This window comes from Neoarius graeffei, chromosome 7 (genome assembly GCF_027579695.1).
Source record: "Neoarius graeffei isolate fNeoGra1 chromosome 7, fNeoGra1.pri, whole genome shotgun sequence".
NCBI classification, from domain to species: domain Eukaryota; kingdom Metazoa; phylum Chordata; class Actinopteri; order Siluriformes; family Ariidae; genus Neoarius; species Neoarius graeffei.
Window position 1 is genome coordinate 79,697,024 of NC_083575.1, and position 25,710 is coordinate 79,722,733.

Here is a 25,710-nt window from a genome sequence, read left to right on the forward strand (position 1 = left end):
AACTATTTTCAGCTGTGCTAACATGATTGTACAAGGGTTTTCTAATCATCCATTAGCCTTCTGAAGCAATGAGCAAACACACTGTACCATTACAACACTGGAGTGATAGTTGCTGGAAATGGGCCTCTATACACCTATGGAGATATTGCACCAAAAACCAGACATTTGCAGCTAGAATAGTCATTTACCACATTAGCAATGTATAGAGTGGATTTCTGATTAGTTTAAAGTGATCTTCATTGAAAAGAACAGTGCTTTTCTTTCAAAAATAAGGACATTTCAAAGTGACCCCAAACTTTTGAACGGTTGTGTGTGTGTGTGTATATATATACACATACATACACGCACATATACATATATACACAAAATGGAATCATTTGCTGACAGCTCAGTCCCCCCCAGTTCAAAAATCCTATCTGCGCCCCTGAGAAGGTACATCCCTTTACATCAATGTAGAGTGTTAAGGCAGAATAAACTAAAGGGAGAGAGACAGATATCGCCTACACACAGGTAAGCAGAGGGGAACAGCAAAAGAAATGTCGAACACCTTCACACTTACCTTATACATCAACGCATCTGCAAACTTCTTACTGTGAACAAGGAAAGAAAGGAGGATTAATGACACCTAAAAACCAAGGTGTAAATTAAATAAAAAAAAAAAATAAGTGAAAGACAAACAATGATTGATTTGTAGTTAACACTAGTTGTTGGGGTTTTAAAAAAATCATGGAAATTTTATGAACTAACCCAAAATTTAATTGAGTGAGTGAATTTACTGTACTGAATATAAACACACAAAGCCTTGATTCGAGAAAATAATGAAAATAAGTAACAATGGGGGAAAAATACACTTTATTTATAAAAGGAACCGTCTATCTTGAAGTGCTAAGGAATACAACTCTTGGGGGAAAAAAAATGCTCCCCAAAGATTCTCTCTCTCATCATTTGTCATTTTTCCCCGATACAGCGGTTAGACAGTATCTCAATGGCTGCCCACCAACATCCTCTCCTTCAGGTTGTTGGTCTCCATGGGGGTCAGCCACTCTGGTCAGTGTACACCACCTCTTTCTATCATGTGTGTCTTGCGTGCCCCTCTTCACACAGTCACTCCACCTGAGCTTCTGCCTTCCTTGACTTCGTCCACCCACTACTGGCCTCTCTAAGACAGTCCTGATATAATCCTTGCTCCTCTTGACATGCTCATACCACCCAAGTCTTGATTCTTTAACTTTCTCATTGATGCATGCTACTCCAAGCTGTTTTCGTATCTGTTCACTTCTCAGCTGGTCTTGTAGGGTTACACCCAAAATCCAACACAGCATTCTCATCTCTGTTCTTTCCAACATGTCTTCACTCTTCTTAAGAGCCCAAGTCTCAGCTCCATACATCATCACAGGTCTGATAACTGTCTTGTATCATTTTACTTTTAATTAGAGAGGTATCTTCTTATCGCAGATGATTGGTGTGATCTCTCTCCACTTGACCCAAGCTGCTCGTACTCCGAGTTGAACTTCCCTGGAGATGGAACCTGTGTCCTCTATAGCTGAGCCCAGGTACTTGAACTCTGTCACTTGTTTCAGCTGGTGTCCTCTTTGGCACACTTCCATTTTCTTTGCATTCACTCTCAGACCTATGCTCTCAAGGCTGTTCTGATAGTCTAGCAACCTCTGCTGGAGCTCAACCACAGATGTCATCATTATGACTAGGTCATCCGCATAAAAGATATCCCAAGGCAGCTCTCTTCTGATGTCCTGCGTGAAGGCATCCAGCACAGTGATGAAAAGCAGTGGGCTGAGACGTGATCCTTGGTGTACTCCGACTCTCGCCTCAAACTGAGCCGACACTCCAGATTTACACCTCATAGAAGTCTTCATGTCGGTGTACATCGCTCTGTCTAGGAGCTCCTCAGTGACACCTTTTCTCCTCAAGCTCAAATAGACCACATCATGCAGAACTCTATTGAAGGCCTTCTCCAAGTCTAAAAATGTCCAGTACTTCATCTGGTTGCCTTCCAAGGTCTTACATCTGCCTCATGATGACTCTGGCATCAACTGTCCCTTTTCCAGGCATAAATCCAAACTGGTTGTTATTTATGGTGATGGTCTTTCTCAGTCTCTCTTCCACAAAGCCTTCTAAGATCTTCAGTATGTGCTCAATGAGTTTATCAATGAGTTTATGATACCATATATCCTGTACGATTGTTGTTATCCATTTAATGCCTTCATCTCCTAGCGCCTTGATGATATCTAGCGGTATTCCAGATGGTCCACTTCCCTTGTTGTTTTTCATACCACTGATTGACCTTTTAACTTCTTCCTCTGTAACTAGTGGTTCTGGTCCCTCGATAGGCTGTATAACTGGTAGTACATCCTTTTCATTTTCGATGTTGAGCAGGTTGTTATAATATTCTCTCCATCTGTTCTTAATCTCATTCTCTTCAACCAAAACGTTGCCATTCCTGTCTTTAATGATAAAGACCTCTTTCATGTCTTGCCTGCTTCTATGTCTAGCCTTTCCAAATCTTTGCTCTTCAAAGATTCATCGAGGGACAAAAAATGACTTTGCACCATGTTGATCATGCTCACCCATCTATTTAACATCTCAAACAAATACATTCAGTCTCCTGCCCTTCACACGAATCTTGCTAAACAGTCCAAGTTGAAAACTTAAAGCATCAGGGTTCTCCAGAAAATCTGAAGTCGCTGGCTAAAAAAAGCAGTAGGCGACTCTGGAATTTTCCAGAGAATTTTACAGAAAATGTTGAAATTTACACGCCTTCTGGTGCATTCTCAGCTAATAAATTACTAACCACTTCCCTGTAAAATACTTGCGAAATACGTCTGAAATTTCCCTCCAGATGTGTGTGTGCTTGGCTTCCCCAGTTCCCCTCTGTAGTATGCTTCCTGGCTCGGTAACATAACTACATGGTGAGCTTATCTGGTGCATGTGTAATGTACTTGATGTGCTTCTGGTGTGGTTTTGTGTATTGTATAGTTTTACTTTCAGCATAAATTTGTACACAGTGAGTTATTTGCACTTTACTGTACAAGTATGAAACCTTAGCTAAGGGACCAGACATCTCTATGGGAACTTTGGCACTCCGGGTAGCTTCTGGATATGAAAATAACAATTCTTAGATATAAATCATAATTAATATTTTCATATGTACAAACCTGCAGAAAACATAGACTTTGTTTATTTGGCCCACGGAAGGTTTTAGTTTCTTCTTCGGTGGCATTTTGTGAAAACTGAGTGAAATTGTCTGCAACAACCACCAACTGCGTCTTTACCCTCTGCTACGGCATGGTCACGTGGTCTGGCTCAGCCAATCAGAGCGCGAGAATCGATCAACAACTATGGCATCAGTTCTGGTCATGCTAGACCTGAATCGAAGACAATTTCTTGGTGAAATAATTGGATTTGCAGCAAATTATGGGCAGTGGAGACAATATAAATCACTTGAACATTGAAAGGCAAGTTTTTTTTTTTCTGGGATTGAGTAGCCAGCGCAGAAAACCATTGGTCGCTGGCACTTATGGATATCTCTGAGCTATAAAATGTTATTTAGTTGGTCTGTCTAGTGATATCCTTTAAGGAAACATACACTACAACCCCGCTATAATAAACTCCTTGGTGGACATCCAAATAGTTTGTTATACCGAAAAGTTCAATTGTTACACCAAACACTTACTCTTATGTAAGACAAGACAAACTGTGTTTTAATTTATATTTATGCTTAATTCACTTATGTATTTACGAAGTAAAGGAAATTAGGCACTCTTAATTCAAGGAAATAAGTCACACTTGCTGTTGTTTGCTTGCCACATCATCTTTCTTTTCAACCCATCATGTTGATTGCAGTTATGGACAAAGTCTCAGAGCGCTTTCTCTTTTGCCTGAAAAGTTGAAATTGAATTTTTTTACGATACCATATTCTTTAAACACATTCATTGCTTTCTCACTACGCTTTAAACGGTCCAAGATATGAAGTTTGTCTTCGATGATGTCAGGTCTGCAAACAGCAGTGCACCTTGAACTGCTACTTACATACATGCTACAGGTCAAAAAATTTCAACCTACATGATTTTTTTTTTAACTGGGTTAAAATTTTTAACCTAGTTGATAATTTCCAACCTATGTAAACTTTTGGATTATCTAAGATTCTTAAAAGGAATTTTTCCATCACTTCTTTTGTCTCTCTTTCTTCCATCCACTTCCCCTCTGTCTACACCTACTTAGTATTTCCTCTTGTCTTTCTGTCTACCTAATTAGCATTTAAAACATATCTTTTTCATATTTAACCAGGATTCGGACTCGAAACCTTCTGATTCTTAACCCAACACCTTAACCACTAGACCAGCGACAATTGCGATGGAAGGAGTGATATATATTTTGAATTTATTAATCAGTCCAGTCTTCTTACATCAAGTAGTTTAAAATACAAAGTCTTCCCCAATGCTAACCCTAAACCGAACCCCAAGGGACTTTATGTTTTATTATAAAACACAAAGTCTTCCCAAATCCTAACCCTAGATATAGTAAGTCTCCTTAATACAAGTAGCAAATTATGACCTGGGTTAAAAATTCTAATCTAGGTTGAAAAATTCCACTTGACCTACAATTCTGGCCTGTAACATATACAACACAGTGCCACTAGGCCTAATTATCATGCACCTGTTCCAGATTAGAGCGCAATCACAGCGCACGCTTATAACGACTCTCACTACACACAAACTTTGCGAAGTATATGCCCTGTACCTAGTGTCTCATGTTACTAAGTGCTTTGTAGCACTGTGTTGATATTCTGGTTTCTGACTCTGTTTTGGGCGGCACGGTGGTGTACTGGTTAGCACCGTCACCTCACCGCAAGAAGGTTCTGGGTTCAAGCACAGTGGCCGACGGGGGCCTTTCTGTGTGGAGTTTGCATGTTCTCCGTGTGTCTGTGTGGGTTTCCTCCTCTAGTTTCCCCCAACAGTCCAAAGACATGCAGGTTAGGCTAATTGGTGGCTCTAAATTGACTGTAGGTGTGAATGGTTGTTTGTCTCTATGTGTCAGCCCTGCAATGATCTGGCAACTTGTCCAGGGTGTACCCCGCCTCTCACCCATAGTCAGCTGGGACAGGATCCAGCTTGCCTGCGACCCTGCACAGGATAAGCAGTTACGGATAATGGATGGATGGGATAGACTCTGTTTTGGATTTTTCCCTTTGTCTCGGCCTTTGATATCCTGTCTGTGCCTTGATTCTGATTTTTGATCACTGATTTGAATCTGTTTGCCAGTGTGTTTTTAAATAAAACTCTTCCAGTGATTACATCCATTTATCACCTGCATTTTCTGACAGACGGAGAGCATTTTAGGCTTACGAGTAGCCATGACAACAGTGCTTATGGAGTAAAGACTCGAGTCAAACTGCTTTTAGTGCATAATATAAAGTCCTTTTAAGAGATTTTTTTTGAAGTCAGTGACTACCATTCTTGATAACTGCTATTGACTGACACCTAAGCAAAGCTCGTTAAGCCTTTGTTTTATTGCATTAATATGTATTGTTAACTTGACTGCAGACTTGATTACTTATTTTTCATCTCTAGTGGGAAGAGGAATGCATGGCTCAGTGATGATTTTTTTTATTTTTTTGACTCTGACTCATTGTCATTAAAGGCAGGGGACACGAACTCTGTTTGCAAAAGTTTGTTATATCAGGGTTGCATTGTACTATGAAACTTTTTCACAGCTTGTACACATACATTTGGGTATCTGAAGCCTACAAACTGAAATAAGACACAGTTTCTTCTGGACTGCATATTTCAGACTTAGACAACCTTTACTGTCATTCAGTATGCAACAAGTGTACACGGAATGAAATTTCATTGCAATTTGGCTCAGCACAGAAATAAATATGAAGTGTATTAAATTAAATTATGCAGCAGCAAAAATATTATAAAATGCAATAGTATAAAGTGACCTGTGGAATTAGGAAATGTTCAAGTTATAAATAGAAGTTTAGAGTTTGGGTTTGGAGTTCAGCAGTCTGGTGATCTGGGGGAAAAAGCTGTTACAGAACCTGGTGGTCCTGCACCGAATGCTGTGGAACCTCTTTCCAGAGGCCAGAGGGGAGAAAAGTCCATAATGAGGGTGTGAGGGGTCACTGATGATGTTTCTGGCTCGAGACATGCAACGCCTTGGTGCAATGTCCTGAATGGAGGGAAGAGAGGTCCCAATTATTTTCTCTGCTGTCCTCACCACTCTCCTCACATTCTTCCAGTCAGAAGCACTGCAGCCTCCACACCGCACAGAGATGCAGCTGGTTAGAACACTGTCTATGGTGCTTCTGTAGAATGTAGTGAGGATGGGAGGGGGCAGGTGGGCTCTCCTCATCCTATGCAGGAAGTGCAGACACTTCTGCGCCTTCTTGACCAGTGATGCAGTGTTCACAGACCAGGTAGTTGGTGCTATTGACCACCTCCACAGTTATGCTGTTGATGAGAAGTGGAGCGTGGCTGGGCTGTTTTTTCCTGAAGTCAACAATGATCTCTTTAGTTTTGTCCACGTTCAGGATCAGGTTGTTTTCCCTGTACCAGCCCACCAACTGCTCCACCTCCTCTCTGTAGGCCAGGTAGTTGTCGTCCCTGATGAGGCCCATCACTGTTGTGTTGTCCGCAAACTTCACAATGTGGTTGCTGGCAGCCCTGGGGACACAGTCGTGTGTCATCAGAGTGAACAGCAGAGGGCTCAGGACACAGCCCTGAGGGGAGCCTGTGCTGAGGGTGAGGACACTAGAGGTGTTCTATCTGACCTGCACTGACTGTGATCTTTCGGCGAGGAAGTCTAGCAGCCAGTTGCACAGGGGGGTGCTGAAGCCCAGGGGACCCAGTTTGTTCACCAGATGCTGTAGAATGATAATATTAAACGCTGAACTGAAGTCCAGGAACAGCATCCGCACGAGTGTTCTTCTCCTCCAGGTGTGCAAGGCTCAGGTGAAGAGCGGAGGAGATGGCATCTTCAGTGGATCAGTTTGGCCGGTAGGCAAACTGGAAGCATGAGCTTCAACAAGCCGTTCAGATTTGGCTTTTCTTTACATGTCAGAAGCGGAGCTCATTAGAATGATCCCGCCCCCTCATCTGGGTATCTCCACTCATGGCTTGACAACTGCCTTTGCAAATGAATATTCTTGATTGGCCGGCGGAAGGGGGGGGGTCGTGGCTCACTATCATTTAAAGGAACAGGAACTCAATAAAATCAGATTAGGACCTCAGGGAACTGTGTCAGCATGTGGAAAAGTTGACACTGTTGTCCTGTTCTTTATCAACTTAAATATTCCTTTTTTTAAATAAAAAAAAAACGAAAAAAAAAACCAACAAGAGTGCTCAGAGAGCACAATATCCCCCTCCAGCAACTATATCTATGCTATAAGTGCTTAATACACCCTTGTGAAATTGTTGAAGTACAAGTTTGGTAATCAAGGGCCATAACTCTGGTAAAATGTGACCGAACTGAATGAAACTGTAATATGTGCATTACTGACATATAGCAAAGCCTTTTGCAAAGTTTCAGAAAATTCCTGGAAAAAACTGAGAGGAGTTGATTTCAGAAGACGAGGACACTTTCATGAAATTGTCAAAGTACAAGTTTGGTAATCAAGACCCCTAACTCTGGTTTAAAAAAAAACAAACAAAAAAAACTGAATTGAACAAAATAACAATATGCATAGTACCAACATATAGCAAAGTCTTTTGCCAATTTTCGTGAAATTCCTCTAAAAATTGTGAGAGGAGTTCATTTCAGAAGGTGAGCACCCTTCCCGGGACAGACAGACGGACATCGCCATGACATAATTCCCCTTCAGGCCTTTCAGCCAGCAAGGGATAATATATAGATTTCAAAATCAAAGTCCTTCCCATGCCATGTGGCGGCGACAAACTCTGTTTCCGTAGCCCTTGGCCTCTCGCCTATTACATAGCTAGGGTTACAGTGGGGGTCTAGTCCTCTGGTAACCGCGAGAGTTTGACTCCCCACTCGCATCTGTATTGCAGCGTGCCTTGCCAGACGGCAGTAGGTACCATTTTTATGATGGTCTTTGGTATGACCCGACCATGAGTAGAACTTGCGATCTCCTGATCGAGAGGTGGACACGCTAACCACTAGGCCACTAGCCGGTTATAATATATAGATTTAGGCACTGCCTAAAAGTGGAGCTCCCATCTGTTTCTGGGTTGTAGAATTTTCTTATATCATAGCCAGCCTCTTTTGTTTGATTTCTTTACCGTTATAGTTACTATACTGTTTCCTTACGTTGTACAAAACATCGGGTGACAACAGCGACAAGTTACTCACTACTATACTGTCCTGACTGTTACTCTACTTCACACTTCACTACTCACTTCACTAGTTGTTGGGTTTCCTGTGGTGGCAGGCACGCACGCACAGGACCGAAACCATCAGAAAACAACTCAATGGGTTTCTTTATGTATCCACACTCTTTGCCTATGGGGCTCCACTCGCGTGGGCCTTCGGCTCGTGCAGGAGCTCCGCTAAAAACTGGCTGCACTTCAGCAACTCGAGTTTTCTAAGCATGAACCAGAGTGGCTTCCCAACCTGGAGCAGATCCTCTGTTGCAGATCAAATTGATGTTTACTGCTTAACCTTTATAGATTAGTCTGTGGCTATAAGACACACTAACCTTTGACCGTCCCCAAGGACTCTGAACAGACAAGATTTCTGTTTTCAACTTGAAAACATTAATAAATATCATTCTCTGTCCATTTGTGTTTAACCATTAAATTTTCATTGTCATTTTTTCAACAAGTCATACTGTCAGCTCACTAACCACACCAAAAACTGAATTTGAGGAAAAAATTCCTTAATACTAGTGAAATTATCTTGCTGCATGGACAGATAATTTTACTTGACAAGACATCTTGGAATAAGTTGGTTACAATCTAGAACTAGGTTGAACAATCTCAGAATTGGTGTCTTGTATTCTTCTAATAGGAAATGCTAGATCGTTTCAACTATTTTCAAGATATTTTCACTTGCTAAGATATCATTTTTTGCAGCGTAGTTTCTGACCTGATGAGCTGCCTTCAGCTAAATTGTTCACATTAATGCAGGTATTTGTTGTTAATATCCAATCGTGTTCGTTGCTTCTCCGGACCTTTGTAAGCAAGAAATATGATGTAACCAGTAGGGCTGCAACGATTCACCACAGTGCACTGAAAATCGACTTCATACCTGCCGTACCGATTATTGATCTATGTAGCTGCATTTTTGGTTCGATTCGGCAACATTTTTTATTTCAATTTTTACTGATTGATAAATGCATTTTTACCGCGTAACCATTACACATACATTGTTAAATCGATGCGAGAAAGCAATCGGCCGGAATAGAGCACAGCTTTGCTTCTAAATAAAATGTGTAATTTGATTGGTTTGGGTACTTGCTCTTGTCCAATCAGAGTAGCTGACACTTTACATGGCAACACCATTGCTGGGCACCAAAATGGCTGAAGCCAAGCTTAAAGATCCTTCGTCTTATTTAAATCAAAAGTTTGGCTACGTTTTGGGTTTCGAGAAGACACGAAGTACACTGCAACGAGCCACACATTTTGACGTGAAGTATAAGGGAGGGTCAACTACAAAAATCATTTAAAGCAAAAACACAACATGGATGTAAGCGAAGTAACTGAAAACTGAAAGTGTTACGAAAGTAGTAAAACCAGGTACACGGGGACAGTTAAAACTGACCGATGTTGTCAACAGACCAAAACTGAATGAAACTAGAAATAAAGCGATTTTGAAGGCTATTGGTGGCTACCTCGCTTATGATATGCGGCCATACTCTACCGTACAGTTTGATGGATTTAAAAACATGATAAAATGTCCTTGAGCCAAGATATTCCATTCCTAGTAGGACACATTTCAGCAAATGCTCAGGAATTCATCAATTCAAGTTGCCAAAACATCCTTATTTTATATTTTTTGTTTTGTTTTAAGCATTTTACACTTACATATCCTGTTCCCTTGTCAGCATTTTGAAAGTTTTCATCTTTCCAGACAAGTTTCAATGGGATTTTATTAATTAAAGTTTAAAATTTGAGGTTTGTTTGTCCTTTATATTTAGTTGCAGAATCGAATCAAAATGAATCAAATTGAAGGTTCTGAATCATGAATTGAATCGGTGTCTTAGTGAATTGTTGCAGCCCTAGTAACCAGACCTTCATAAATTTTTGTTGATTATCCCTGTCCTATACTGAAGTATTTTCTTGTGTTTATATATCTTGATCTGTATGACTGGCTGGGATAACAAACTACATTTGTGTGGCAGCGGGGGCGTGGTCAAGCGGCGGTCTGTGAATGGAGGGCGGAGTCAGGGAAGGTAAGTGGCAGAATCACTGCACCTGATGTGAATTAACCTGCATTTGTGTGTCTTCCCCAGTGACCACGCCCTTTAAAAGGAGAGAGAGAGCAGAGAAAGGGAGCTCTTTCCCCAACCAGAACACTAGTGTGTGTGTGGCTGGGAGAATGTTGAAAGCTGAAAAGCTAGAAATAAAAAGAGTCTGAGAACTCAGTTCTGGCCTGCTGTGCTTCTGTGCTCCACCCACCTTCAACAATTAAAACAGTGGTGCTGAAACCCGGGATGGAGTACAGAAGAGAACAGCCCCATGGAGTCCTCCCCCTTCAAGGACCTGGTCCATGCCCTTGCCACGGCCCAACAGAGCCAGCACCAGATGCTGATCGCCCTCCGGAAGGAGCAGGAACAACGGTTCGAAGCCCTGGTGCTGGCGCAACAGGAAGATCGTCAGGCGTTCCGGCACCTCCTTGCGTCGGCGGGGTCCACCATCACCACCGCCGCGAACCCTCCCCACCTCACCCTAATGAAGATGGGTCCGCAGGACGACCCCGAAGCCTTCCTCCCCCTTTTTGAGCAGGCAGCAGAGGCGTGGGGTTGGCCAGTGGAACAGCGCGTGCCGTGCCTCCTTCCCCTGCTAACGGGTGAGGCGCAGCTGGCCGTGCTACAGCTCCCCGCTGACAGCCGGCTGGTCTATACCGACCTCCGCAGGGCCGTCCTCCAACGTGTGGGGCGCACCCCGGAGCAGCAACGGCAGCGCTTCCGCACGCTGCGCCTGGAAGGGGTCGGCCGGCCGTTCGCTTTTGGCCAGCAACTCCGGGACGCCTGCCGGCAGTGGCTGAGGGCCAACAACCACGATGCCGAGGGAATTATCGATCTGGTGGTGCTGGAACAATTCATCGCCCGACTTCTGGAAGGAACAGCGAAGTGGGTCCAGTGCCATCGCCCGGCGTCGCTGGATCAGGCCATTGTGTTGGCGGAGGACCATGTGGTGGCTGTTCCGACGGCAGGACAGTGTGTCTCCTCTTCTCCCCTCCTTTCTCCCCCTCTCCCTCCTTCTGTTCCTCGTCCTCGCCCCATTCCCTCACTGCGGAGGTGGGGGCCGGCTCCCTCACACCCGGCCCGCCGCACCTGCGGTGCCCTACCATTTCCTACTTCCGTGTCTGTGTCCCCCCTCAGGTGAGTGAGCTCTGAAACACCGGTGCAGAGGGAGAGTCTGGGTCGGTATGCTGGCGCTGCGGGGAGCGGGGGCACCTCCAGCATCAGTGCTCGGCGATGGAGGTGGGCGCGGTGGTCCGGATCCCCGATGTGCCAGGGACCGCCCTCAATTGGGCCGGAGCATATCGCATACCGGTGAGTATCCAAGGGGATACGTATCAGGCTTTGGTGGACTCCGGCTGTAATCAAACCTCAATCTGCCAAAGCCTGGTGTAAGACGAGGCATTGGGGAGAGCACAATTGGTGAAGGTGTTGTGTGTGCATGGGGATGTTCACAACTACCCTTTAGTGTCGGTCCACATTCTATTTCGAGGGGAAAAATTTAGAGTAAAGGCGGCAGTTAATCCTCGCCTTACCCACTCTATAATTTTGGGGACTGATTGGCCGGGATTTCGGGAATTAATGACGCATTTACTGAAGAGTGGGGCCTGCCATAGTTCAGCGGGGGGAGGTCCCGGAGTGGCATTGGCGGGAGCAGCTGTCACAGAGCCGTCTATGTCATCACCGTGTCACAGTGAGGAGCAGCATGCTCCTCCTCCCTCTCTCGGGGAATCCCTCACGGATTTCCCATTAGAGCAGTCGCGAGATGGGACTCTGCGGCATGCGTTTGACCAAGTAAGAGGAATCGATGGTCAAACTCTCCAGCCAAATGCCACACCGTCCTTCCCCTATTTTTCCCTTATTAAGGATAGATTATACCGAGTGATGCAGGACACTCAGACTAAGGAACAAATAACAAAGCTTTTAATCCCAAAGAGCCGCTGGGAATTTATATTCCAGGCAGGTCACTTTAATCCCATGGCTGGACACTTGGTGCAGGATAAGACACTAGCCCGAATAATGGCCCGGTTCTATTGGCCAGGGATTCGCAGCGATGTCCATAGGTGGTGTACAGCGTGCCGCGAATGCCAGTTAGTAAATCCCGTGGCCATTTCAAAAGCGCCTTTGAGCCCTCTGCCATTAATCGAGGCCCCATTCGAAAGAATTGGGATGGATCTCGTCGGGCCATTAGATCGGTCAACACAAGGATATCGCTTTATTTTAGTTCTGGTGGACTATGCAACGCGATATCGGGAAGCAGTGCCTCGCCACAATATCTCAGCACGCAGAATTACAGAAGCTCTCTTCCGCGTCATCTCCCAAGTCGGAATCCCCAAGGAGATTCTGACTGATCAAGGCACTACGTTTATGTCATGCACACTGCGCGAACTGTATGGGCTACTGGGAATTAAGCCTATCCACACCAGCGTTTATCACCCACAAATGGATGGCTTAGTTGAATGGTTCAATCGCACCCTCAAGAACATAATTCGGAAATTTGTAAGCGAAGATGCACACAACTGGGATAAATGGCTCGAGCCCCTGTTATTCGCAGTACGAGAGGTCCCAAAAGCCTCCACGGGGTTCTCCCCGTTCGAATTATTATACGGGCGTAAGCCGCGTGGCATTCTACAACCCCGATTCCAAAAAAGTTGGGACAACGTACAAATTGTAAATAAAAACGGAATGCAATAATTTACAAATCTCAAAAACTGATATTGTATTCACAATAGAACATAGACAACATATCAAATGTCAAAAGTGAGACATTTTGAAATGACATGCCAAATATTGGCTCATTTGAAATTTCATGACAGCAACACATCTCAAAAAAGTTGGGACAGGGGCAATAAGAGACTGGAAAAGTTAAAGGTACAAAAAAGGAACAGCTGCAGGACCAAATTGCAACTCATTAGGTCAATTGGCAATAGGTCATTAACATGACTGGGTATAAAAAGAGCATCTTGGAGTGGCAGCGGCTCTCAGAAGTAAAGATGGGAAGAGGATCACCAATCCCCCTAATTCTACGCCGACAAATAGTGGAGCAATATCAGAAAGGAGTTCGACAGTGTAAAATTGCAAAGAGTTTGAACATATCATCATCTACAGTGCATAATATCATCAAAAGATTCAGAGAATCTGGAAGAATCTCTGTGCATAAGGGTCAAGGCCGGAAAACCATACTGGGTGCCCGTGATCTTCGGGCCCTTAGACGGCACTGCATCACATACAGGCATGCTTCTGTATTGGAAATCACAAAATGGGCTCAGGAGTATTTCCAGAGAACATTATCTGTGAACACAATTCACCGTGCCATCTGCAGTTGCTAGCTAAAACTCTATAGTTCAAAGAAGAAGCCGTATCTAAACATGATCCAGAAGCGCAGACGTCTTCTTTGGGCCAAGGCTCATTTAAAATGGACTGTGGCAAAGTGGAAAACTGTTCTGTGGTCAGACGAATCAAAATTTGAAGTTCTTTATGGAAATCAGGGACGCCGTGTCATTCGGACTAAAGAGGAGAAGGACGACCCGAGTTGTTATCAGCGCTCAGTTCAGAAGCCTGCATCTCTGATGGTATGGGGTTGCATTAGTGCGTGTGGCATGGGCAGCTTACACATCTGGAAAGACACCATCAATGCTGAAAAGTATATCCAGGTTCTAGTGCAACATATGCTCCCATCCAGACGACGTCTCTTTCAGGGAAGACCTTGCATTTTCCAACATGACAATGCCAAACCACATACTGCATCAATTACAGCATCATGGCTGCGTAGAAGAAGGGTCCGGGTACTGAACTGGCCAGCCTGCAGTCCAGATCTTTCACCCATAGAAAACATTTGGCGCATCATAAAACGGAAGATATGACAAAAAAGACCTAAGACAGTTGAGCAACTAGAATCCTACATTAGACAAGAATGGGTTAACATTCCTATCCCTAAACTTGAGCAACTTGTCTCCTCAGTCCCCAGACGTTTACAGACTGTTGTAAAGAGAAAAGGGGATGTCTCACAGTGGTAAACATGGCCTTGTCCCAACTTTTTTGAGATGTGTTGTTGTCATGAAATTTAAAATCACCTAATTTTTCCTCTTTAAATGATACATTTTCTCAGTTTAAACATTTGATATGTCATCTATGTTCTATTCTGAATAAAATATGGAATTTTGAAACTTCCACATCATTGCATTCCATTTTTATTTACAATTTGTACTTTGTCCCAACTTTTTTGGAATCGGGGTTGTAGATGTGCTACATGAAAACTGGGAGGAGGGACCTTCAACAAGCAAAAATGAAATTCAATATATTATTGACCTGCGCGCCAAACTCCACACACTCATGCACCTAACCCTGGAGAATTTGCGGCAGGCCCAAGAACGTCAAGTCCGTCTGTACGACAGGGGCACGTGCCTTTGGGAATTCACACCGGGAGATAAAGTACTCGTGTTGTTGCCCACGTCGAGCTCCAAATTGATCGCTAGGTGGCAAGGACCCTTTGAGGTCACACGGCGAGTCAGGGACGTTGACTATGAGGTGAGGTGAACGGACAGGGGTGGGGCATTACAGATTTACCACCTCAACCTGTTAAAACTTTGGAATGAGGAGGTCCCCGTGGCGTTGGTGTCGGTGGTTCCAGAGAAGGCGGAGCTGGGGCCGAAGGTTCACAAAGGAAAATTGACATCACCCACCGCTCCGGTCCCCTGTGGAGACCACCTCTCCCCGACCCAACTCACAGAGGTCGCCCAGTTGCAGATAGAATTTTCTGACGTGTTCTCGCCCCTGCCCGGACGTACCCACCTCATAGAACACCACATTGAGACGCCCCCGGGAGTAGTAGTGCGCAGCCACCCTTACAGACTACCCAAACACAAAAAAAAGGTGGTTCGGGAAGAACTCGAGGCCATGCTCAAAATGGGCATCGTCGAGGAGTCCCACAGTGACTGAAGCAGCCTGGTGGTCTTGGTTCCCAAGGCCGACGGGTCGGTCCGGTTCTGTGTGGACTATAGAAAAGTCAACGCGGTGTCTAAATTCAATGCATACCCAATGCCTCATATTGACGAGTTGCTCGATCGACTAGGCACGGCTCATTTTTATTCGACACTGGATTTGACAAAGGGATATTGGCAGATCCCCCTGACTCCACTATCCCGAGAGAAAACAGCCTTTTCCACACTGTTTGGCTTACACCAGTTCGTCACACTTCCTTTTGGGCTGTTTGGGGCGCCCGCTACGTTCCAGCGGCTTATGGATAGGGTCTTCCGCCCCTACGCCACCTATGCGGCTGCATACTTGGACGACATCATTATTCATAGTAATGACTGGCCGCGGCACTTAGGCCACCTAAGGGCCGTCCTTAGGTCGCTGAGGCAAGAGGGTCTCACAGCCAACCCGAAGAAGTGTGCGATTGGGCGGGTGGAAGTACGGTATCTGGGCTTCCACTTGGGCAATGGGCAGGTGCATACCCAAATTAATAAGACAGCAGCGATTGCGGCCTGCCCAAGGCCCAAGACCAAAAAGGGGGTGAGACAGTTCCTGGGGCTGGCTGGCTACTATCGTAGGTTTATACCTAATTATTCGGATGTCACCAGCCCACTGACTGATCTCACTAAAAAGGGGGCACCAGATCCGGTCCAGTGGACGGAGAAATGCCAGTGGGCTTTCTCGGAGGTAAAGGCTGCATTGTGTGGGGGGCCACTGTTACACTCCCCTGACTTTTCTCTCCCCTTTGTTTTGCAGACGGACACGTCAGACAGAGGGCTGGGGGCTGTTCTGTCCCAGGAGGTGGAGGACCGTCCAGTGCTGTACATCAGCCAGAAGCTGTCAGTGCATGAGGGCTGATACAGCACCATAGAAAAGGAATGCCTCACCATCAAGTGGGCGGTCCTTGCCCTCTGCTACTACCTGCTGGGGCGCCCTTTCACCCTCTGTTCAGACCATGCACCCCTGCAATGGCTCCACCACATGAAGGATGTCAATGCGCGGCTCACCCATTGGTATCTGGCACTCCAGCTGTTTAAGTTCGAGGTGGTCCACAGGCCGGGGACGCAGATGGTCGTGGCGGATTTCCTCTCCCATTGGGGAGGGGGGGGGGGAGGGGGAGTCAGCTGCAAGCCGGACGGCTCCCTGGCCTGAGTCGGGCGGTGGGGGTATGTGGCAGCGGGGGCGTGGTCAAGCATTGGTCTGTGAATGGAGGGCAGAGTCAGGGAAGGTAAGTGGCAGAATCACTGCACCTGATGTGAATTAACCTGTGTTTGTGTGTCTTCCCCAGTGACCGCGCCCTTTAAAAGGAGAGAGAGAGCAGAGAAAGGGAGCTCTCTCCCCAACCAGAACACTAGTGTGTGTGTAGCTGGGAGAATGTTGAAAGCTGAAAAGCTAGAAATAAAAAAAGAGTTTGAGAACTCAGTTCTGGCCTGCTGTGCTTCTGTGCTCCACCCACCTTCAACGATTGCAACAATTTGTTTACAGGAATAATAAAGTATGCATCAATCTTTCTGTCGCCTATTGGCATGCCTTCAATATTAGCAGAGTGAAAGTTTTTGCATGAAGTATTCGACTGTCAGACACACACCACGAAACACCTCAAACATTTATGAAGGAGATACTCTATAGCTGTCATTCAGCTACACGAGTTCTGGACATGTTTCTGTTTTCAGTAGCGCACATTAGCGTGAAAAGGAAACACCCCAAACCGCATGGACTAAAATCTGGCACCACGTCAGTCATCGTGTTACACAAACACTGCTGCCAGAAACCCAGTCAACATGGCAGTGCCATGGCAACAGCTCACGCATGACGGCAAAACAACTCTGCTCGGCTTTGCATACTGATACTCGCGACCTCTGGAGAAAAATTTCATATAGCATCAAATTACAGGATTACCCTGCCTACACACTGACTTCACTCCAAGGCAAAGACAGAATGCATAGCAAATGAGACAGTTGTTTGTTTATTTATTTATTGATTTGAATTCAGATACACCGTGCTGCTGCTGATGCTTTAGCGCTGGAGGGAAGGAAGAGCAAGACAGGACATCAAATAAAATTTAATAACATGTAAGAACAAGGCCCGACAGTCATTTCATATATGAGGTAGAACAAGAAATGTAAACACACACACAAACACACGCACCTCCTAGGGAAGCTGAACTTGAGTGTATTCTGGATGAAGCCGTAACAGCATGGACTGATCACGAATCCGGCTCTGGCCTGAACGCAGCGATCTAGAACCATGTCTGTTGCCACACCACATGCATGTAGAGCCACCTGCATTACAGAAAACACATTATTATACATAAAGGACACTTTTTCCATGGAATAAAAACGTGTTCTATTCCCTTCTAGCGGGTTTCATTCATTTGGTTTGATAGCATGCAATATTGTTAGCATATCGCTTATCCTACAGTATGTGTATTACATCACTCTACCTAATGGAGAATGAGCGTCGAATATGGTTTACGATATTGCATGGTTGTCAAGACAACATGATGTCACACATCGGAGCTGATGCGAATATCCAATGAGAAAGTTTTCTGCTGCGCATGTGCACAAGCATTTCTTTGTTTGCTGGGAAAGAGAACGATGCGTTGAACACCTAAAAGGCTTCCAAAACTTCATTAGATATTCTTCACGCATGTTTACAAGAGAAAAACATACTAAGGGACATCGAAAAACAGGAAGAGTGTGTGTATAATAATAATAATGGCTTTTTTGTGGTATATCAGATATATTCCATTCACAGAGGTGCCAACCTTTAGTGATCCCATATCATAATGATACAACGCGAACGGAGAGTGTGGATTACATTATTTGCTTAATAACTTTATGTATTAGAAAAAAATAGGAAGTATCATCTTTATTTTTCTGTATCAAAAATTATAGTAACAATATTATTGACATGTCACATTACAAATGATTGCAACAATTTTATATCTAAAATCATTATACAGCCATCATTATACAGCCATCGTTCCCTCCCCCCCAAAAAAAAAAAAACATCACTTTACAATTGAAAAAAATACATATTTTAACCTTGGCCATATATTTGTAGAAAATTGTTCTGCAAGACATTCAACACCTACCAATTGTAACCAATGAAAGTACGTAGTATCAGTATGGATAAAGTAATTCTAATTTAACAATGCATTTACACAAACAATATAAAAGAAGGGTCTTGGTTCGAGCACATCCATACTGAAAAACAATTACTGAGATTACTTTTCCAGATCAATTATTACAAATGAATTAAAGAAAGCAATGACTGCCAGATTAATTTTTTGCCAGTTTTTTTTTTTTTATATTAGTATTTTACTCACAGCAGACATAATAAAATAGTAAACTGTTGAATTATTTAAATGATTATTCAGGGTATTTGCCTATTTGGAGGGTGTAAAATATGGTTCAAATTGATGAGATCTCCCACCCCGGACACTTCTACTTGATCCTAATAATTGCTAATTAATCATTGAAAAAATCGAATAATAAACTGACCTTTTTCGCGATCTCTGAATCAGAAAACATGTTCTTGAAAAGTTGTCCAGCGTGGTCTGCAACGGCAATGGGCAGATTATGTTCCACAATGAAGTTCGTGAACATAACCTCTGCCTTTGTCACCTTGGCATCCAGGTCACTGTTGGACTTCATGAAAATATCCGATATTCTCTTATTGCTCTCAAGAGTTTCGGCGTTACCCTTGTGTCCTTCGGTATTAACATGCCGTCGTATGTCGCACATACCCCCATGGGATATAGATATGTCTACTTGACATGTCGAGCAGAAAGCGTGGTGAACAGACTTCTTAGAAGGGATGATGAAATTAAATTTATCAGTGTACTCCTTACGGAACTTTTGGTTAACTGTTTTTGTTGGTCTACCGGCTTTAGGTTTACTATCCTTTTCACTCGACATAATTACACTTCAGAAATTAAAACTGAAAAAGAAATCCCATGACTTGATAAACAAGCAGCATGGTGTCCAGACTCACGCTAGACATGTAAGATTGAATTCTATTGGTCAATGGTTATTGTGGATTTGTTTTTCGACCAATAATTGTAAATTATACTACTCTGGGAAAAAAAATGCAAAAGCGCCACCTGTGGAACGGTCAACTATGATGTACCCATGTAAGAAACTCTCAATATCGGAACAATTAGAGCCAAAATCGTAATTGCAGAATTTACTTTGAAAATCGTAATGATTACGGCGAAATCGTAATGATTGGCACCTCTGCATTCAGCTACTCATCTTCGACTTGTTCAATATCATGATAGCTGAATGGAATATAATCTGATATACCACTCAACACCAGCCAATATTATTTAATTATTCTATCCACATTCACTGGATATGAGCAATCGCTTTGGTCTGATGGGCTACTCTACTACTAGGATATCAGCTCATATACCGTGAGTAGAGAAAAACAAAATGGCGGTTTTGTTATCAAGTATTTAAAAGAAACAGAAATGGCTAAAAGAATATGGTTTAATAAAACTAAAATAAAACTCTACTCAAAAAGAAAACCCCAAACAAGTGTTGCCAGGCAAAACAAACCTCGCCCGGCAGTCTGGCCTATTGACCTTACAAGGTGAATCCGTGACCTTCAGTTTGACATTTCAAGGTCAACATTCATGGTGCTAAATGAAAGCCCATATGGGACTACCTATATGTTGATAATGGTAATATTTCTCAATCATCAGCTGTCAGGTTATAGTCCTATGAAAATCCATGACCTTGAGTTTGACATTTCAAAGTCATTCAAGGTCAAAGATCATGCTGGCAATTGAAAGCCCATATGGGCCTTCTTATATATTGATAATGGTAAACACCTGTCTATCATTAACCATTTTAAATGAATGAGCCTCTGAAAACCCGTGACCTTGAATTTAACCTTTCAAGGTCACTCATGGTCAAAGGTCATGGTGCCAAATGAGAGCCCATATATGACTTTCTATATGTCAATAATATTAAGTATCTGTCTATCTTGAACCGTTTCACAGTTATGAGCCTCTGAAAACCCATGATCTTGACCCCTGACATTTGACCCCCATCTGCTAAGAAAACTATGACAGATACCCCATCATGTAGCATATCAATGGAAGCAGGATTGAAAGATGAACATTTTTGGATTTGGTTTGAAGTAAATATCATGAATATGAAGGAAGATATGGCAAAAAAAAGAAATTTTTGGTCACCATGACCTTGACCGGATGACCCTCAAAATGTTGGAGGTTCTATTTGAAACCAATGCCCATCTATCCTGAAAGTTTCATGAAGATTGGTCCAGCCGTTTTCTCATAATGTTGTGAACAAAAAACAAACAAACAAACAAACAAACTCAAAGAAACCTGACCGAAAACAATACCTCGCCCCGCTTACTCCGTAGCGGGTGAGGTAAAAATGCTCCGTTTCTCAAAATCCAGTGAATGTGGATAGAATAAAACAGTTATTCCACTCAATCTCATCGTACATGGCTTACAGCTGACTCGGCACTACGCATCTCATCAGCTATCAGTTCATGTACGACTCAATTTAGTGGAATAACTGTGAAATATACAACACATACAACCTCTCTGACCATCACTACACATCTTGACTTCATAAATTAGAGCGTAACTCATGGCCGAGATGCAGATCTTGCTTCTATTTCACACTTTTTCTCCCACCGTTGCTGCTAATAGGACAGTTTTCAGGTGAACTGTTTGATAAAGCACAATATACTGATAATTATTTGAATTTTTTTTTATTAATATGCCTCAGTGAGTATACAATTGCACAGCTAAGCCCAGCTCTTTTTCAGCTTCACCATATAATCCATCAAAACATTGTTCTGTTGTCTTGCCTCATTAGCTCTGTTCTGCACATGTACTATTTGTGTCCTGTGTACCATACTGTTATATTGCTGTGTTCCACCATCGTCCTGGAGCAGACCTGGGCATTTTACGGCCCGCGGGCCGCATCCGGCCCTTTGGTTCATTCTGACTGGCCCGCGTAAGGTTAATTAGAAATTACAAAATAAACGTATTTTCTAATGTTACCTCATGCATGGACTGAATGTGCATTGCTTTTATTTTGAAGTTGTGTTCAACAAAAACGCAATGCGCGTGACATGAACATGACATGAAATCCCACGAAACCTAATCCCGCGATAACCACTTCCGTAATTTGTCCAGACCAACCACAAACTTGTACGTCATCTTTCAAACGGTCCAGCCAATCACATAGTGTGACGTCACCAGCAGGCGCCGGAGCCCGAGCCGATCTGTAGATCTGATACCTACACCGAATCGACGCTTTCAGCGATGAAGTTTAACAAATCCAGGTATAGATCCTCTCTCACCGATGATCAGCTGTCAGCTGTGCTTCGCATCTCCACCTCAGACATTCAACCTGACTTTGATGCACTCGTTAAAGACCAACAGAGACTAGATTTCTCTCACTGAACAAATAAAAAACTGAAAAACACCAAATGAGGTGATTAGACTAGAAATGTGGGCATCATTATTATAATATGATGTATCTTGCTTGATATTTGGAGCAGAAAGACAATATTGTGATGTCTTTATTGTGTTTTGGGGTGAATGTGACTGAAAAAAAAATAGTACAAACGTTCACATTTTGTTAACCATTGTTTTGGGAAATTTGATTGAATAAATGACATTTTTTGTAAGGCAACCTCGTTTTTTCCATACTCTTACCAGTCTTGGCAGCTTGTAAAAACAATGTTATTTATTGCTTTATATAAAGAAATACAATTAATATTATGCAGAATTTAGTTCAGCCTTTTGGTCCGGCCTTCCACAAAATGTTCTGTTTCTCATGTGGCCCCATGGAAAAAATAATTGCCCACCCCTGTCCTGGAGGAACGATATTTCACTCCAATATATGCAAGTTTTAAGGAGGAATGTCTGTAAAATGCACTTGACTTGTTTATGAGTCTTCACCAGGCATATCTGGTTTATCGACCAACTGCAGCTGCCTTTAATCACGCGTTAATTTAGAGCCCCATTACGGTATGAGAACAGGCAGTTAACAAGTACTTAAATAAGTTTGGTCTCTGGCATAATAATGAACAAACCACAGATCACAAATCACAAAGACTGTTAAATGGCTGTGCGTCTGATATAATTCATGGGCGGGGGCAGGAAAAAAAAGTTTAATTTGTCAAAATCGTAATTAAATGTGGAAGTGTGGGGGGGCCTCACTATAATAACTTGGTAAAAGTACTAAAAGTACAATTTAAACGAGAACTGAAGTCATTTTTAAACTTGCTTTATTTCTTAATTAACGTGTTATTCAGTTACGTTTTTGGTTTTAGTAACCTTATATCGCGACTCATACTGGCAACTAATTATAATTAAATATTATACTTATCGGCCTATTCGGTTTTTAGCCGTGTCGAATTTAGTTCGTTTGGTCCACGGCAGGTGTCGCTTATCCGCGCGATCTTCACGAGACTTGTGCGGGACTTCGAAACGTGAAGAAGTGTCAGCCAGGTGTCAGTGCCGCCATTTTGAAAACTGTTTTCCAAACAAAGTATTGCACAAAAATGAGTTTAAATGACGATTACTGCCTACTTTTTTTTTTTCAAACTTTCCTGATTGCTATCAAAACAAACAAAACTTCCGGCTTGATTACATCAGCATTCGAAAGAGGGCGCGCATGTCTTTTGACAATGTTGGCAGATGTTGGTCACTTGGAGTTCCGCTGTACGTTTTACTTCCGTCCTACGATGTCTCGCACAGGTCTCAACGAATCTCATTTACGGGCATTGCTTTGACATATGGACTGATATATTACAGAGCGTATTTCAAACACTTAACTTGCTATAGCAGTGACAAAATAGCGATCAAAAATGCATTCCTATATTTAATAAAATGAGATAAACAGAATTCTGATAATAAAAAAATTTGCCTTCAGTTCTCCTTTAAAAATTTTAATTAGTATGAATTTATGAGTTCAGTTTCTTTTATCATTAAATATCTTGAAGGCATGCAAACCACGACACTAACAGACGTTCTTCAACCCTTACTCGAACCCTCACCTAAACCTAATTTGAACCTGAAACCTAAAATTAAGTCTTAACCCTCAAACAACCCTTTGAAAAAGTGAGGATCAGCCAAAATGTCCTCACTTTCCCAAAATGTCCTCACTTTTTTTTAGGACAAAAATGTATTCTGGTCCTCAATATGCAGCAAGTACACACACACACACGCACTTTATATCCTGTGGGTGATGAACTTGAACCATAATTCCAAACACTTGCAGTGGACTGCACACTAGCGAAGTGCGCTCATTGATCTGTTAGCAGTTTGAGCACAAAGTTGTCAGTCCTCATAGGCAACAGTGTAACAGAGCATCACAGCAGAGGACTGTGTGCACATTAGCTGCAAATTGGTATAAAAAACTCCTTAATGGAAGCTGAATAAGAGCCACTGAGGCCCTACAGGAGATGGACAAGCATTCATCGTCTCCTTATTCACTGTAGAAACCATAACTGAGCTCAGATGAAGACCCGAGGTAATGAGAGCAGACACAGAAACTTCGACTGGAAGCATGTTCTATGGTTTGATGTAGCAAAAATGGAGCTTTTTGAAAATAAACACTCAAGATGGCTTCATAACTATTTACTTCAGAGCAGTGTTCATAGGGCTACATTACACCGACATTTTTATATATGGGCTCAATCTGTACCACTCAAAGTCACGCAAACGGAACTTTTTTTTTCCTCTAAATTCTATTTTATGTTGCGCAGTGAGTCTTTTTCTTTTCGCATGTCTGATAACTTGCTGCTGTAACATAATTTCCCAGCTTGGGATCAATAAAGTAAATCAATCAATCAATCAATCAATCAATCAATCAATCAATCAATCAATCAATCAATCAATAAACCTATCTATCTATCCATCCATCCATCCATCCATCCATCCTTTTAGTCATCTATCTATCCATCCATCCATCCATCCATCCATCTATTTATTCATCCGTCTATCCATCTATCCACAGACAATCCTTGTGTGAAATTAGAATATCAACATTTTGGAGTCATGTGACCTTGCGATCGATTGAATCAATTCCACTTCATCTCAACTCTTTGAAGCCGAGCATCCTTATACTGCATTACATTTCAGGTCTCACGGCCTGCTAATACCCTCCCTTCTTGAAGGTATTCAGATCTGGTGCTAAATAACATTTTTTGAGTATGTCTCCTCTTATAGTCCTGATTTATCCAGAAAAAAAAAAAGGAGACTGAAGAAAACATCTCAGCCATCTATTCATGGAAAAGTAATGCATAGTGAGCATGCATCAGATCTCCTTGAATAAAAGCAACCCATGAAACAGAATAAAAGAATTTTTTTCGATAGGAGTAGGAGAGCACATCATGCTGCTTCTTGCTACATAATTACCTGAATTTCATGGAAGCTACAGCTAAGAAAAGATCAACACTGTGCTGATTTTTAAATAAATCCTTAAGTATTTGCTCCCCAGCTGTACTCTTAGTCAAATAAAGACAAGAAAACTTCCCAAAGATCTGAAAAATGCTGTTTTGCTTTTTGGTATAGATAAATAAGCATCTGATGAGATTAATTTCATTTATTCTCCCAAAATAAGCACCCCGAAGGAAACTAATATAAGATATATAGTTTTTTTGGACTCTTCCACTCAAGTAGAATAAAATCGATAACTTGAAAGTTCTACTGATGCCAAGGGAAAAGAAAAGCTTTTCAATGAGGCCGGAATTAAGAAGTGATTTTGTACCATTACACATCAATTATTTGCAGATGAAAAGATAATCAAAGACAACACTGTTGTTCAGAAATTTAACTTTTTTATTAGCTTCAGTGGCATTATTGTTTTGAACTTTGGACTTTACTGGGATCTGCTGTTCAATTTTTGATAAGGCAAAGTCTACCACAAAATCTCTTTATTTTATTAATCAAGTGAAACAACAATGCTGCAGATGATTAAATTAATGCTGGACAGCTTTGGACTTTATTTATTAATGCTGCTAAAAAGGTTGCTATATTACAACCCCAATTAAAAAAAAAAAAAGTTGGGTCACTGTGTAAAACATAAAAACAGAATGTGAAGATTTGCAAATCATGGAAACCCTATATTTCACTGAAAATAGTACAAAGACAACATATCAAATGTTGAACTTTATTGTTTTTGAAAAATAAATACTCATTTTGAATTTGATGTCAGCAACACGTTTCAGAAAAGTTGGGACGGGGCAACAAAAGACTGAAAAGTTGTGGAATGCAAAAAAAACCCCCAAAAAACCTAATTTGGTTAATTGGCAACAGGTCAGTAACATGATTGGGTATAAAAAGAGCATCC

The 25,710-nt window shown here is 42.5% G+C and overlaps 1 protein-coding gene across 2 annotated transcripts in view; it reads right to left on the bottom strand.

Annotated features, from left to right (window-relative positions):
• The window catches only part of gstcd (glutathione S-transferase, C-terminal domain containing), a 444,339-nt gene that overhangs the window by 38,333 nt on the left and 380,296 nt on the right, over nucleotides 1–25,710 (bottom strand). For both annotated transcript variants that reach the window (XM_060926471.1, XM_060926470.1), the window contains exons 9-10: nucleotides 17,507–17,640; nucleotides 560–590 (exon numbers count right to left, since the gene is read on the bottom strand). In XM_060926471.1, coding sequence (XP_060782454.1) covers nucleotides 560–590; nucleotides 17,507–17,640 — 165 coding nt within the window. The remainder of the gene's footprint in view (nucleotides 1–559; nucleotides 591–17,506; nucleotides 17,641–25,710) is intronic.